Source organism: Leptosomus discolor, chromosome 17 (genome assembly GCF_034619465.1).
Source record: "Leptosomus discolor isolate bLepDis1 chromosome 17, bLepDis1.hap2, whole genome shotgun sequence".
NCBI classification, from domain to species: domain Eukaryota; kingdom Metazoa; phylum Chordata; class Aves; order Leptosomiformes; family Leptosomidae; genus Leptosomus; species Leptosomus discolor.
In genome coordinates, this window is record NC_141407.1 from 14,493,231 (window position 1) to 14,509,383 (window position 16,153).

Consider the following 16,153-nt stretch of genomic DNA (forward strand, 5'->3'; position numbering starts at 1 on the left):
GGGGGGGGAAAGGGGAATCCTAATCAACAGTGTATTGTTTAGCCCAGGAGAAAGAGGCTCTTGGATCACGCTGTGTCTACACAAGTGTGGAGCCTGGCAGTGTTTGAATCCTTCAGCCAATTTCAACCAATCTTACGGGGAAGCTGAGAACTCAAATATACCGTGTTCCAAAATAGGGAGGTAAGTAGGGGGGAAAGAGTCTGTAACTGAAGGAAGCAGGGTCCTGCTCCTTCCTCGATACCAGAGCACCCCATGGGAAATCACCTTTGGGGCCCAATCCTGTAGGAAACCAGGCTGCATTAGCAACCCTGCATGCAGGTTCCTGCTTTTCTGCAGGCACACAGTGACAAGAAGATGCTTGTTCACCGTAGGCACGTTTTACTTTGGGTTTGCCATGATTTGTCAGGACAACGGACCAAGTTCCTTAGAAATTTTTGCACAAGCAGGATGGGAGAGACTCCTGCTTGCAGCTGAACATGAAAGCCAGTTGGCTTGTACCTTGCTCCAGGAGTGCTGACTGTGAAAAAGGCAATGATGGGGAATGACACAGTTACATGTAGATGTAGCTGTTGTATATTCTTTATTTTGAAATGATGTCGAAAGTATTTCAATCTTAATTTCAGAGAGTGGACCAACTTCTCCACCAGAGTCAGTGGTGCTGTGGTAGTCCTCATCCCTTGAGCATAAAGTCCAAGGATCCTTTGTAGTAATCAATACCTGCTCTATGCTCATCCTTGCTCTCTCCACATTAGACAATTGGAATGATTTGAAATGTTTCATGGTTTTTAGTACTCAGACATTTAAAAAATTGTTTACTCTTCATTTCTTCTGAAACTGCCCCAGAACTGCACTCAGGAGCACAAAGAACCAAAAATACCAGGAACTGGAGCCCAGCAATACCTAACACCTCTGTGACAATTGCAGGTTATTTCAGCCACGGGCCAGTCAGTGCCAGTCAGTGCCTCTCAGCCTGCTAGTTTGCATTCAGTCTATCTCAGAGGTTAGAGTGTGGGCCTTGCCTTCGTCCCAGAAGATACTCTGATAACGTGAAAACAGTGAAATCACTTTGCTTGGTCCCAAAAGTCAGTTTTTGTGCTCAGCCCCAGTATCCTGGTGGGCTGTCTGTCTCTCCAGAAACTTTCAAGGCTGATCAAAGACATTGTTTTAGAGGGAGACCTACCCCTTGCTTACTAGATGAAAGGATGAGATCAATGATTGAAGAGCTTATGTAGGAACCATGAAAGAAGGATTTTCAGGGCTCCTTCAGAGTTTTCAAGGCTCCGTTGAAAAATGGAGCAGAAATGAGAAAGGAATGTAGGAAAGAAGGCCTGTGGAAGCAGAAGCAATGTTTGAAAGCCTAGTGGGGAATGCTTTGTCTAGCTTTATATCCAGCACTGGGAGGAAGAGCCAGGACTGAAAATACAAACTTAAAAAAGAATGGCTGAAGCAACGCTGCCTGAGAAGGGAGGCGGTGGGCAGGCCAACTCAGAGCTGTCAGATGTATGTGTGGGGAGAGAAATCAAAAATACTGCACCAGTTCTGGGAAGGCTGTTCTGTCTTGCCAGGGCAGGTATTACTTGGTGCAAGTGGTCATTAGTCAGACAACCGTGGCTCTTCATCAATAAGGGGCAGGAGGACCAAGACTGCTGTGCTGCAGCATCCCTGCTGGTTGGGACAAATGTAGAGGGGATGAAGAACCGTATATTGGGACATACTGCTGCTGCCATGGCTAGTAGCATCACCCAGCATGTTTGGTGATGGTTAGCTCATACCATAGGTTTTGAGCAAGGACCTTTCACCACTAAAGCTAGGGCTGACTGTGGGATGGGCTGAAAAGCTGGGCTTTTTTTTTTTGAAGCAGTGTAATAGTCTGCAAATCTAAAAACTGGCTAGCAAGTGCTACAGTAAATGCTGACCAACGGATTACACTACTTCTTTTTTTCCCTCCAAGCCCTCTTCTTCCTCTTGTTAGCTCTCTTTCTAGTGGTTTTTCCTCTTCAAAACAGCCATTACCAAAATTTGCACTAGCAGCTTGGCATCACATCCTTGGATATTTAGAGTTTGACTAAGGACATTGCTGTAGGCTACAAATCTGCAGAACTCAACCTCCATGTTCTGCAGGAGCGAAAACCAGCAACATTAGGAGGCTTGGGGAAGTTTTAATAATACCTCTTAAAGCAAGGGAGCATGAAAGTGCAGTATGTCCCTAATAAGGTCCAAGGAGGGAGGATGAAAATCCTGGTTTATTGAAACTGGAAGGCAGAGTGAGGACTGGTCCGTGGTGTTGACGTTCCTGCTGGTTCTCAAGTGATGGTCATCAGTCCATGTTCGGCTCTGCCTCTCCCGTTCAGGTATACCCCCCGCAAGCGGCACTGGCACTCTGCAGATCTACCTAATCGACATCAACGATAATGCTCCCGAGCTCCTGCCAAAGGAGGCACAGATCTGTGAAAAGCCGAACCTGAATGTCATCAACATAACAGCCGCGGATGCTGACATCGATCCAAACGTGGGGCCCTTTGTCTTCGAGCTGCCAAGTGTGCCATCTGCGGTGAGGAAGAACTGGACCATAACACGGCTGAATGGTAAATGGGGCAGGCAATCCTGAGGACATTTGGACCCCGATTCGCTAATGAGCCCACGTGTGGTTTCAAACTTCCAAACTTTCCTACTTTTTATCTGATTTTTATTTTTTTAAAGCACATTATGGCTGACATTATAGACAAGATAGTTAATCAGAAATGATTTGTATCAGACCTGCAGCATAACTCTAAGAGCCTTGGCACTTGGCTTTTTTTAATGCAGTTCATAATTATGAACAGTTATCAGTAGTGAACAGAGTATAAATCATCCATAATGGCCAAGGGGAAAAAAGCTATTATCAGTCTTCCTTATGTTCCAGTGTAATTGTCATAAGCCACAATCAGGATCAATGTTCATTTCTCTGACCATAATTGCATAAAGGCAGCCTTTTAATTTACCATGGAACCAGGAGGGCTAGGTAAGTGTGAAGATTACCAGTATATGAAGGATTTTTATATTGCAGCCACAAATGGCCCTAATTGCTGTTCTTATTGGTAGTTCCAGCAGAGGATGGAAAATATCATGAGCCATGGGCTGGCTTTGGCTTCAGAGCTGGTCCCTCTCGCTGAGATCTGGCACCCTCTGCCAGGGGTAACGGCTTGTGCCCTTGCAGCTCGGGGGCTCAGTCCCACAGCTCTTGTGTGGGAAGGAACACAAGAAGGATTACATGGCTGAGCAGGTCATCGACGGGCAATGGGCTTTCTGAAAATCCCAAGGTGGGAGGGTGGGCAAGCAGGGAGCCTGCACAGGAGCCATGGGCAGCCCAGACCCAGGGAGCATCATCCATGCTTTAGTAGTTGCATTTCATGCCGTTTTAAATACATGCAAATGGATTTGCAAACAGCGTGAAGGTAGGTTAGTGCAGCAGTGAAAACACATCATTTTGCAAAAGGCAGGCAGATTGTTGACCGAATCGTTAGGGCAGAAGTCTGAAGCTGCCCAGGTGTGTTGTTGATAGCCCCTTCTCCAGGACTCTGCTCTGGCAGAGGAGCCCTGCCCGTACAAGGCTCTACCAGAGTGTCTGTCATCTGTCTGTCTTGGTCTCTCCAGGCGATTACGCCCAGCTTAGTTTACGAATCATGTACCTGGAAGCGGGTGTGTATGATGTGCCAATCATCGTGACGGACTCAGGAAACCCCCCCTTGTACAACACATCCGTCATCAAAGTGAAGGTGTGCCCGTGCGACGAGAACGGCGACTGCACCACCATCGGGGCGGTGGCTGCAGCAGGGCTGGGCACGGGTGCCATCATCGCCATCCTGATCTGCATCATCATTTTGCTGAGTAAGTACCACAGGGGCTGGCCCTGCTGGGAGACACCGTGTTTCCCATCCTGGTCCCTGTTGTCCCATTTCTATATGGGATATTTTATAAGGGCTGTGCAAGCCCCGTGCAAAGGGCAGAGCAGTGAGCTCGGGGCTGTGGGGGGGTAGTTCGCACATCTGCATTCAAACCTCCCTCACTGCAGTGTCACAAAACGAGCTAGAGCACGCTCTGCCTGTGTCAGACTTTTCTTTCTAAGACTTCCAGTAGCTTTACAAACATCATTACACCTGACAACATCTGTAGGTAGTGAGTGCGATATGATTCTCTACATTTTGCAGGAAAAAGTTGAAAGACTTGTTCAAAATCCTGTGGCAGGCTCCTCTAGAGCTCTCAGGTCCCTGGCTGTCCCTGGCTGGTTGTGGATGTATTGGTTCCCAGTACCAGATGCGCTGGTTATTAGAGTCTGGCTAGTCCCTGGCAGAGCCAATACCTAGCTGCAGTTTTCTGGTTGTTCAGAGGAAAAGAAGAATGGTAGTTATTCCCGTTGCTTGTAAAATGGCAACAGATTGGAGAATGGTGGTGGATTGTGAGTGTTTTTAAAGGAAGGATCCCCAGTTTGTCAGGAGAGCTGGAGGGCTGGGAATGCATCGCAGAGAAGGGCTGGCTGTCCGTTTGCTCAAGGCAAAGCCATTGCTTCTGCCCAGCAACGCTGTTAGTCCCAGGCTTTCATGAACATTACCAATAACCATGTGTGCACACACTTAAAAATAAAAATGATATCATTATAACTTCAAGCAGGAGTTGGCACAGTAGGAAGAGATAAAAATGAGTACTGAAATGAACAATGAGGTAAATATTCATCAAGAAACACAGGATGAAACCATGGGACTCCCATTAAAGCTAATGGGAGTTATGGTGCTAAATCACATTTAATATTTACCCCCAATGTATTTAAACAGAGAGCAGACAGAGCGACGTATGCTACAAATGTCACCTAATGTGGATATGACATGGTACATTAAGAGAATGGGTCATCTCTGGGCAAACATCTACCCTCCTGGGCCAACGATGGACATACATTGTTGTATAACTGATGTACCACGTCAGTCTGGAGAACGAGCAAGAAAACTGGGTGTTTGTGGCTGTGCAGTCCCTGCTCCTCACCCAGCCCACCTGAGCCAGCAGAAGCATCCCCGTGCCTAGCCACGATCCCCAGTTTCTGTCCTTCATCGGGTGTGGGGTCCCAGTAGCAAAATGTTTTAGGCCGCTCCTTCCAGCAAGGGCATTTGCTGCGAATGCACCACAGTTGCACACCCAGAAGAAGACGTGGTGTTCGCCAGTCCTGCCACGTTTGGTACACCGGGGCGTGCGGGTGTGCTGCTGCCAGTGAGCTAAAAATTTGCACTGGAAACGACAGAGGTGATTAAACACAGGGCTTCTTTTTGCTCCTCTTGTATAAATCCAGTGCTAAAATGTGATTTAAACAGTTGAAAATCCTATTGACTGAAATTAACTTCAGCTGAAGGACATTTGATTTAAGAGATTCCTCTTTTCATTTTCAGATACATTATCCCATTTTAAATTACGGGTTTTATTACAAAAGCTTATTTTTACATTCATTGTAATTCTAATTGCCTTTTTTTTTATCTTCAAGAGCTGCAAAGCACTGTATCAGTGATGAAAAATGTAACTTGCGATAAGCAGTTTTCCAGTTACATCCTTCCAGTGTTTTGCCTCCTTTCTATCTGTTTTATATCATGACTTCTGAACAATAGCCTGGAAAAAGGCAGATGCGGGACTATTTGTCCATTTTAGAGTCAGCAGGTCAAAGTCTGATGGCTTTAAAAGGAAGAAGCAGCAAGGGGACAGATCTGAGGTTGCTCAGGCGAAGGAAGTTTCTGCCGTTACCTTTGCTCAAAGGGTTTTTCTTCTTCCTGATACCCGATGTGTTAGCTGCACAAACAACACATTTAGAAGAGCAATGCAATAAAAAATTGTGAAGGGCGAAGACAATAGATTTCAAGGAAAACTACATGCAGAGTGAAAATGGGTCTAGCAGCAGTAATAGCACTTCCCATTCTGCAGAGTGAATAAAAGGAAGGAGAGTGCACTACATCGGCTATTGACACTTTGAAGCCCTTTTTTTTTTTTTTTTTCAAGGTAGCTGTAAAGGCGTTAATGGCACAGTTTTTTCCACAAGTGCATGAAAAAGTAGCATTTAAAAAAAAAAAAAAAAAAAAAAAAAGGAAAGAAAAAGATAAACCCTGGTAACCATTATAATATTGTCTTTGTGGACTAGGCAGGTATCTTGTTGTGAGAGACTTAAAAAGGAACGATGAGAAAAGGACTTCAATAGTCTGCTAAATAGCTGAGGTTTTATATTGCAGATAAGAGTTACATTTTCTTTCCTTTTCTTTTTTCTCTCTTGAATAGATCTAGGATAAGCATTAAAGAAATGCTGAACTATCTGAAAACAATTCTGTTAGCTGGCAGGCAGGGATGGCAGCCAATTGGCACACAATGGCAGTAATTAGCTGTCCGGTCCTCTTCTGCTCACTTCACTGAATTCCTGTTGGGTATAAACACTTCAGTGCTGGGAGGAAAAACTCAGATCCTCCTAACCACTTCCCCACACAGTGGGGCTGCAGGCTGGGCTGCCCGCCCGTGTCCCCAGGGTCTGGTCTCTTCTCCATCCTTGCCTTCAGTGAAGCGATGCCTTCACCGATGGGTCTGAGAAGAGACAAAGAGAAAGAAAACCCTGGAAGTATGAGACAGTGGGAAACAGCAGTTGTTCCTTCTCCTTATGCAGCTAAAATATTAGGGAGTTTGGGATCTTGCATCCTGCCTGGGTTCACTCGTGGTGGCTGAATTGTTTTGGCACAGTCAAGGGTTGACCTAAGTGGAACGAACACTTTCGCACGGCCACATGTTCCCACCTCTGCCGTCCATCCATCTCTTCCCTTCTTCTGCAGATTGCCGCTGTCACAGCTTTGCGTGTGGCTTGCGAGGAGAACAGAGGGAAAGCAGGCATGGGGAGGTGTACAGCTGCCCAGGCTTAATTGCATTTTTGATGGCATTATTTGCAGCTACTGACTATGAGAAGAAAACTAACATATTAACAGGTTCTTGGAGAAGACAAGGTCCTCTTGGAGACTTAAGTTCCCAGAGTGGCTTCCATGCACTAAGTCACGGGAGCACACAGCTCTGGGACGTGAGCAGCCCTTTGAAGGATGAGGTTGTGGAGCAGGGAGCCAGCGTTCCCTTTGGGTGAAATTGTTTAAGTGGGAGAAAATTTCTCATGATTCAAGAACTGTTCATCTCCCTCTGTTACTGTACTGAGAGAGATTAGCCAGGGCTTGGCACATAAATGCTGATGCCTGAGGAGGTTGGCTGTGTGCTACCAGATTTGCCTTCCCTTGTTCTGCAAAGCAAGCCCTGCTCTCTGAAAGGATTTCAGATGATCTTAGATCTGCTTTGCAAGTTGATGGCCAAATGCTTATGCTAATGTCCTGGCTAATGTGATCTTGGAAGTCTAGAAAGCCTCCCTCACTCACCAAAAAAGAGCATAAGTGAGCTCAAATTGGATTATCTACCCAGTATCACCCACGCTCCCCAAGACAGTTTTCCATGGCATAGTGCAGACAACAGCAAAATGACTGCCGTGGCTAGGGCTCACGACCTGAACGGGCATCGCTGTGGCACGCTGGTGGAACAGCCGCTCCGGCACAGATGCTGGTCGTCTGTACCTGTTTGCTTCTGAGCCCCTCTGCAGCTCTCTTTCCTCCATCTTTATTTTATGCCCCTGAATAAAATAAAGGTGGAAACCTAATCCTGAAAATTCAGGATTTAGATCAAATATTCTCAGTAAACATCAGTTTTCACACTTTCTGTTTGCTTTTCCTTTGATTGTGTGTTTGACTTCTGACAAACATCAGCTCAATCAGCATTTGTGGTGGATCTTAAAGAAATGTTTGTAGTGGAGGCCTGTCACAGTATTTACAGCTCTCACTGATCTCTCCCTTATAAATTAGAACATGCAATAGGACAAAGTTTTATTCCTCTTACAAGCAGCCAGTGAGGTTCTCCATAGCAGAAGAGGGCAGGTGAGGCATTAGGACATGCCACCACGCTCCGACACACGCAGCTTGTCCTTGTGCTGTGGGAGATCCAGGCTCACCCCGCTTCTTCTCCGTTACAGCCATGGTTCTGCTGTTTGTGGTGTGGATGAAACGCCGGGAGAAGGAGCGCCACACCAAGCAGCTCCTGATCGACCCCGAGGACGACGTCAGGGACAATATTCTGAAGTACGACGAAGAAGGAGGTGGAGAGGAAGACCAGGTGAGAAGAGCCCACAGGTTGTGGCCAAGGAGCAGCTGTGTAATCCATTCTCTCATAAAGGCAGAAACTACACGATTTTCACTTGCAAAGGGTTGCATTTGCCCTTGGTTATGCCCAGGCAGCTTTATTGGCTTCCCCAGTGTGGCTTGGATGTGGGTGAGAGCCAGCTTAGGTCCAGCATGTCACTGGGACACTCTCCTGTGCAAACAGGACCATACAGGGAGACCGGTGCTACATGAATTTTGCTACCTCCTAGGCTAGCTGCCTGGGGAGGTACTATAAATTAGTCTACTGATTCAACTCATCTTCAAGCAGTATTTCTGCCATTTTGGTCATTAAAATTGTGTATTTTGCCATTCCCCATCAGAGATCTTAGTAAAACTGGCTAGTAGCTACTACTCTACCTCCAGACCTGTGGCTGCAGGCACTTGCCTTGGCTTGCTTGAGCCTAGAGCTTCTGTGGGCTTTCCCTGCGTTTACTTAATCATCTCTACTGTGCCTTTAATTTCTTTTAATTTCTGGACATGGTTTGTGAGAAATGTCTGAATACATTTGGAGATTTTCTTTTCGCCACAAAGTGTACAGTGGCAAAGCTTTGCTCGGTGACAGAGCCCTAAGCCACCGTCTGCCTGAATGTGTCAGCTTTTCTGCGGTGGCTTCTTCTTACAGACACGGATGCTGATGTTGCATGAAAACTTCCCTGGCCTGCACTCCTGGGATGTGCTGCCCCTCTGCTACGGATGTATTTATTCAGCTAAAATAGCAAAGTTTGGTTGCTCACGTTTAGGTCACTGGGGTTTTTATTCCTTCCTAACACAAGTAAAGAGCCCATGACACTCTCAAATATGAAGTTCATTCAATTTATGTGGCTGCATCACGTAATGGCTTTATTCTTGCTTGTTTAAATGGACTGCACGGTTCATGGGTCTTTGCAGAGACTACTGTGTTCATGGCTGGTGTCAGTGAGTCCTAAGGTCAGTGGTTGGGGCTGGTGCTTAAGGAGTAGATGAAACCACTGGAGCACGTCCTGCCATGGAGGTCCTGGTGGCATCCGAAGGCAAGTGGGTGAGCCTGGCGGGAGCCACCATGGGGAGCCAAGGCAGGGACTTTGCCCGAAACTTGAGAAGTTCTTACTCAACGGAAAAATCCTTGCAATTAGCATTTCTTTTTTCTTGTCACTGACAAGTTATTTATAAATATTGCTCCTGGAGATTCAATCATCCCCGTCTGAGCACAAGAATAGTTTTACTGGTAGAACAAAGTACTGTTATAAGCATTCAAACTAGCTGAAGTATCTGGATTCAGGCAACTACACTGTAGGCTTAAATATTTTAGAAAGGATTCGTTAAAAATAACAGCAAAGGAAGAGCAGCAAAACACCATTACCTACATGAATACATTTTTTATGAAATATTACCTGGTTCTCATTCCTTGTTAGAAACCTATTCTGTTGGGATTTTTCACAAGGAGAAAGAACATAATTACTTTGAAAGGCCTACATGCATAAATGCAATACACATTTTAATGTTTTTACTTCTGTACAAATGTAACTGCAGTAATATGTCTACCACACTGTGTCTTTACATTGTATTATGTATTTCATCAAAAAGTTATGCACAGATCTATGCACTTACAAACAAAAGCCAAGTTTTTATCCCAAAAATTTAGACACTGGGTAAAATATTCAGAAAGTATTTAAATATTTGGTTCAACTATGTTTCAATATACACTCTTAGGAGGTCAATTTTATGAACTACTCAGAGGTCAGGTTCATCTGCAATTTAGGTGGGGATAAGATTTACCATCGAACTTCGGCTGAAATAGGATTAGACCCCTTGCCTCATTTGTACGTTGGGTGAGTAGATGATCTGAATGAAAAGCTCTTGGTTTCACTCTGTGCCTTTCCGTTTGTCACAGGATTATGATTTAAGCCAGCTCCAGCAGCCGGAGACCATGGATCACGTGCTGAACAAGACACCTGGAGTCAGAAGGGTGGATGAAAGACCTATTGGTGCTGAACCGCAGTATCCTATAAGACCAGTAATCCCACATCCAGGGGATATTGGTGACTTTATTAATGAGGTGTGTTCCGTAGGGTGTCCTGTGTCACATCCTAAAAGCTTGAGCAGCCAGCTAAAATCGGCTGTGCAACATTTTCCCAGCTGCGTGGACCAAGTGATGCTCCCCACACGAGAAGTGTGATCAAAGCCAGAGGAACAACTGGCATGAGCAAAGGATGCAAGACCTAATAAAGGCACCGAGCCTGTAAAAAGCCAAAGTGCAAACAAAATCCCGAGGTTTCCAACGTGGGTATCACAAATACCTTGCTTTTCAGCATCTGGGCAGTATAACCTGATCCTGCCGTCCCTCGGATTAGTATGAATGTTGCAGTTACTCTCAGTAAAAGCGTTGTCTGGACATGGACAAAGGAGTGGGGAATCGGTGGCCAGGCAGCTGCGTGAGTTGCCAAAGGTGCCTTTTGTGCCTCCTGGACTTGTAATTATTTCACTAGTCTGTACCTTCCAAGTAAGCTCTATTTGGTCTAAAGCCTCAAAGAGTTTGCAGGACAGAGACTCCTCTCAGATCAGAGAGGGTTTCTTTATTTTATGTTAGATTACTGCTCCTTTACCTACTTGTACAAATACCTATCCATTTAGTATTTCTTATCTTAGTTTTATTTTTGAGTGATTGAGTGGTTACAAACCGATCAATGCATTATTTCCTCCGAGACAAAAGACACCATCCATTTCCTAAGTCAGAAAAATAAATGTTATAGCAATTTAATTCTGTTATTATACCCATTTCCTGCTGTGCTTTTTCTCATTTTCATCATTAAAATTCCTTCTTCCTTTGTTCCTGCCCATCCTTAATGCACACATTTACACACATCCGTGCACGTGAAGACTTGCCCTTACACACGCTCCAGCCACTATTTGCTGCAGTAAAACCTGCTCCATCTCCCCATGCTGAGACTGGAGTTTCTGAAGGTGTGCATGCAGAACATTTTGCTTTATTGCAGGTCTATTCCACTAGGCTTTTCCTGGCTCTGGGCTGCAGAAAAGCAATTCTTTTTCTTCATATCCCGAGGCCGTTTCCGTGGCTTGCCTACACTGCTGCCCACAATGCACTGGGATGGCAACGCTTCCCAACCCTCTGGCCAGGATTTCACACCCCAAGTCTCTCCCAATTGCAGAATTTTGCTAGGAGTGATTTTTTTTTCTTTACCTAAAGGAATCAAAATGATCAATATTAAAATAATGATTATTGGTAGGAGAGAAAGGCTGCTGTTCATTCTTTCATTGGCCAAGATGGAAATCTTGACAGGCCGCCCCAGAAAGGACATGCTGTCCGGAACGGAAAGTTTTCCAGATCCAGAGCTGGATCCTTGGAAATAACTGCCCTCCTGCTCCATCCAGCTCTTTCAGAGAGGCACTGGGAGTTAGTGGGTTTTCTGCTGGCGTTGCTGCAGGGATCCCAAACGCCCCACCAGTGCAGACCCTTACCTGAACACCCCTCCATAGCCCCATCACCATAAAACCCCACGGTGGGTATTAACGCCGTGTGTTTGCTCCCCGCCAGGGCCTGCGTGCGGCAGACAACGACCCCACGGCCCCCCCCTACGATTCTCTGCTGGTCTTCGACTACGAGGGCAGCGGCTCCACCGCCGGCTCCGTCAGCTCCCTCAACTCCTCCAGCTCCGGGGACCAGGACTACGACTACCTGAACGACTGGGGGCCCAGGTTCAAGAAACTGGCGGACATGTACGGGGGAGGCGAGGAAGATTAAACTGACCTCAAGTTATTTAAAAAAAAAAAAAAAAAAAAAAAAAAGAAGAAGGAAAAAAAAAAACAATTTAGGAAAAAAAAAAAAAACAAACCCACAGATGACAACATTAACAAAAGGAGCCGATGCAGAAGCAAGAACTGTACAGATGTGGCAGCTTTTTTAATTAATATCCCCTGCTGACTGTATTGTTATTTTTAGTGGTGATATAGGAGGTTTCTTTTTTTGTTTTCCTTTTTTTGTTTCCTTTCCAGTTGGTTTTTTTTTTTTAGAATATTGAGCTGTCTCGCATGAACACTTGTCTCTGCTGCAGGTATTTTTTTGTTGTTTTGGTTTGGTTTTTTAATGTCAGCTGGGATATTGCTCGTTTATCTGCTTTATGACTAAAGAGAGTGAAAGGCACTCTGTCTTAACTTGAATTTCTTAGAACAGAAGCACTGTTTTTAAAATATATATATATATATATTTGAAAGTGCCTTTTGGTGCATGTATCAGATTCCCTTCAATCTCAGGAGTGATGAAAACAAACATACAACCATCCTGGGCAGCACTCCCTGTGACCCTAAGCCAGTTCTAGCTGGGAAGGAGTTAACAAAAAGGAACTGTGGAGATTGTTTCTTTTTTGCCTTTTTTTTTTTTTTTTTTTTTTTTTTTTAGGGGGGTGACTCATTCTGGGGTGGAAGAGGGAGGGTGGGGGAGGGGTGGGGGGGAGATGTTTTGAGTCAAAATCTTAACAGCCATCTTTAAGCCTCAGCAGGTGGTGAACTAGTCATCATGTTGTATATAATTCAGTGTTATCAGATGCAAAATACCGACTGGGGGCTCTGCTGTCACCTGGTCACACTCAATGTAGCTGCATAGAACTATAGCATCGATAAAGCCTTTGGTTATTGCAACAAATCTCCGACAGCCCTTGCCGAAACCCTACAAAGTAAATCGTGAAATGACCAAAGGCCCGTTTGTTTGTTTTTATGCTAGCGGCGTGTTTTGGCTCCCACGACCTCTCTCGAGTGATGTAAATACCCGCTGGGTTAGGTGGTGGTGTCCCGCATCGCCGAGGATGCCAGCTGGCACGAAAACCCGTGCCGTTTTCCTCGCGTAAGGCAGGGGTTCGTGTAGCGGCTCTGCTCGGGGCCGGGGCGGTGCTAAGGGCAGGAACAGTTGATCAGCACTTTTGCCATCCGTAAGTATGAAGTTAGTCTAGTTCAGTATTAATGCCTTGGAGCATTAGTAGCCAAAGCTCAACAACATCGTGTAACTCAGCTAATGTGTGTCCTTTCTATTCGATGGGTAGGCGCTGCTATCTGTAGTAAATGTTTTTTTTTGGAGAAGAAGTGCAACGAGGGCCTGTTAAGTATCTTGTGGTTAATATGCTCAAGCATTGCCAAGTAAGCAAGAGGTTTTGCAGCATCCAGGCGTAATTCAACATCAGTATTATAAATGGTAGCATACTACCTAGTTTATATGTAGGGTCAGTTTAACCGATAACAAATAGTTATTAGCTTTTTTTATTACACTTTTCCTTTACTGATTTGGACTAGTGGGTTTATGTCTAATGTTTGTAAAATGATTTAGACTGCATGGATGTGTAATATAAACCACATTTAATGGATTATGAGCCACTTAATTAATGTGCTATGAAATCTTGGATTACCTGTGTTTTATATTCTGCAGACGATTTTGCAGTGGGTTCGCTAAAACTTGTAAAAGTGCTTAGATATATTTTCATTTAAATCCAAGAATGTGCACAGTATTGGAAGATGATTATCCAGGGGATAATCGCGCTTTTTTTGATATCTCTATTAATTCTCAAGTTGAATGCTAAGAGTTAAAGGGGGGTGGGGGGGAGCGAGCGCGTGCACGCGAGAGAGCGGGAGAATGAGAGGACGAGAGCTTGCGGTGATGAGTGGACGTCGTTTCAGAGGGTATACTAGGCTGCAAGATCGTCTCTATAGATTTTTGAAATGCTCCTAGTGCATTTTATATTTCATTGTATCATATTTTCTATAAAATGCAATTTCTGTAAATTAATGAGCATTTGAAATGTGTCTTGTATGAAGTGGAATGTGGTAAAAGTCTGCCCGAGGGGACTCCAACGATACTGGTACATTATTAAGTACCAAGGATGCGATCTTTCTTTCTGTCTTGGTCGGTCAGTGGGTCGGTCAGTCGATGGGTCAGTTTGTCCTTTCACGGCTCGGAAGGCAAACACACGCTCACCCAAGTTTTTTGAGGAAACCAGGAGGTGATGGCTCGGACCTCGGGAGAGGGACGGCTCCGATGGCAGCAGCGAGGCAAGGACATTGCTCCACGGCACGGGCCAGCAGCACCTGCCTCAGCCGGGACGAAGTGCAGTGCCTGGCGAACTGCTGGCACCTGCCGCCTTTCCAAATTCCTGTTCTGTAGTTGGGAACTTGGTCGTCTTGTGTGACCACTGTGGAAGTCTTAGTTTGCTTCTGCCACGTACTGTCCACCTCCTCCTGACTGCCCTTGGCAAACCTCACGGCCCCTGTCCTCCAGGTGCCTGGCGTGGGTGGGCTGCGTTGCCCTGCAGCCTCTGCTCTTCGCCCGCGGGCACTCTTGATTCTTCCCCTTTTCTTTCGGAGAAGCCGTGGGCTGGAGTATTTCACCATCTGGGCTTCGCACCTCCGCAGAAGCTGCCCGCTCCCAGCAGTAGTGAATAATAAAAACGCACTTAGAGTTTCTCGCTGATGACTCCCCGTCAGTGTTTTGTGTCCGTCACCGTAACCTCATCGCTGACTCGAGAGAAGGACGTGGCTCGAAGGCCAGGGCGATGCCGATGGTTCTCCATCCGTTGGGCTGCTGCCACTGCCTGACGGCTCCACGTGGCTCCTGGGATGCTCATGCGGACCCCATCATGCCGGCCGGCCGGGTCTCCACTCTAAGCCGTGCCGTGCAATCTACCTGGCACCACTTACCCGCGAGCAGTAGCTAAATAATCCCTGCTCCAGAGCACTTGGTGCTTGATGTCTGCTGCAGCTTTGGCTGGGGTGATGGATTTCAGGTAGGGAAGGGGACGGCGGCAGTGTGGGACAGCTGCTGTGGGGCCGGGGGTGGAGGCTGTAGGGGCCGCTCAGCAGCGTGCATCGCCCCACTGTCACCCAGGGGGACGGGACGTGCAGTGAAAGGAGCCACTTGGCCGTGAAGGAGATGCTGTCAGACTTTGGCTTGTCTAAGCATTTCAGGTTTTTAAGAACATTTATGCAACCTAAGTCAAACAAAACGGTTTGAGTGATTAAAAATAAACCAACCTGTTTCCACTGACAACTTTTTTTTAAAGTCAGCAGATATTTTTTCTGCCGCATTTGCAATCCAGCCATTCCAACCCCACAGGCCTATAAATCAAACCAACTAGTTTATTGTCTTTTGACCCAGTTCTGCTCAGTCTCTGTCTGCAGGACCTCCTCCTTCTCCTTTTCCTCTTCCTCCCCCTCTTCCTCCTCCCTGTACCCTCCACCACTGAGGTTTATGGCCCCACAGGTAGCAGCAGCATCAGGCCCCTTTCCTCGCAGTGGGACCGGCAGAAGGTAAGCGAGGAGCACATCAAGCAATGAAAATAGATCGCTTTTTGCAAACCTTTTTGCCTGTTAATGTTACTTACGGTTGGTAACCCAGCTAAGAAAACTTACATTAATCCAAGGGGTCCCACTGAAAAGGTGACTGTGCCATCGCTCTGTCCTGGCACTCTGATCCTTGTGGATGTGGCAGGGCCTTGCCACTCACAGCGGGAGGTGACGGTGGCTTACGAGGAGCCGGGGTGGGGAAACAGCAACTTTGGCTGAAGGTAAAGTTGCCTTTTTTTTTCCTTACAGGCCACAGAAGTGGTTAATGCATTGAGCCCAGAGTCCTTGTGTTCTGACTAATCTAAACTAAAGCATTAAACTTAAGCTAATTAAAGAAGTGATGCCCACACATTCAAGTCCCCCCTCTTTGCATGCCACAAGGTGGTGAGGAAGGACTTGTTTTCAGGCAGGTGGAGGGGAGACCATCCCTGAAATACCACTGTTATGCCCCGTTACCCCTGTGGCACTGCCGGGGGACACCACTGCCGCACTCCGCACTGTCTAAGGGACGGGGACGGTGAGCCCCCACGGCATAGGGGCATGCCAGGCACCTCCTGTGGCCCCCCTGCCTCCTAGGCGTGAAGATTGCACATCCCCGA

At 46.3% G+C, this 16,153-nt stretch overlaps 1 protein-coding gene across 2 annotated transcripts in view; it reads left to right on the top strand.

Moving 5' to 3' along the window:
* Positions 1–11,973, top strand: part of CDH4 (cadherin 4) — a 459,703-nt gene extending 447,730 nt beyond the window's left edge. For both annotated transcript variants that reach the window (XM_086474518.1, XM_086474517.1), the window contains exons 12-16: positions 2,352–2,585; positions 3,634–3,867; positions 8,048–8,187; positions 10,105–10,269; positions 11,767–11,973. In XM_086474518.1, coding sequence (XP_086330644.1) covers positions 2,352–2,585; positions 3,634–3,867; positions 8,048–8,187; positions 10,105–10,269; positions 11,767–11,973 — 980 coding nt within the window. The remainder of the gene's footprint in view (positions 1–2,351; positions 2,586–3,633; positions 3,868–8,047; positions 8,188–10,104; positions 10,270–11,766) is intronic.
* The last annotated feature ends 4,180 nt before the right edge of the window (positions 11,974–16,153 follow it).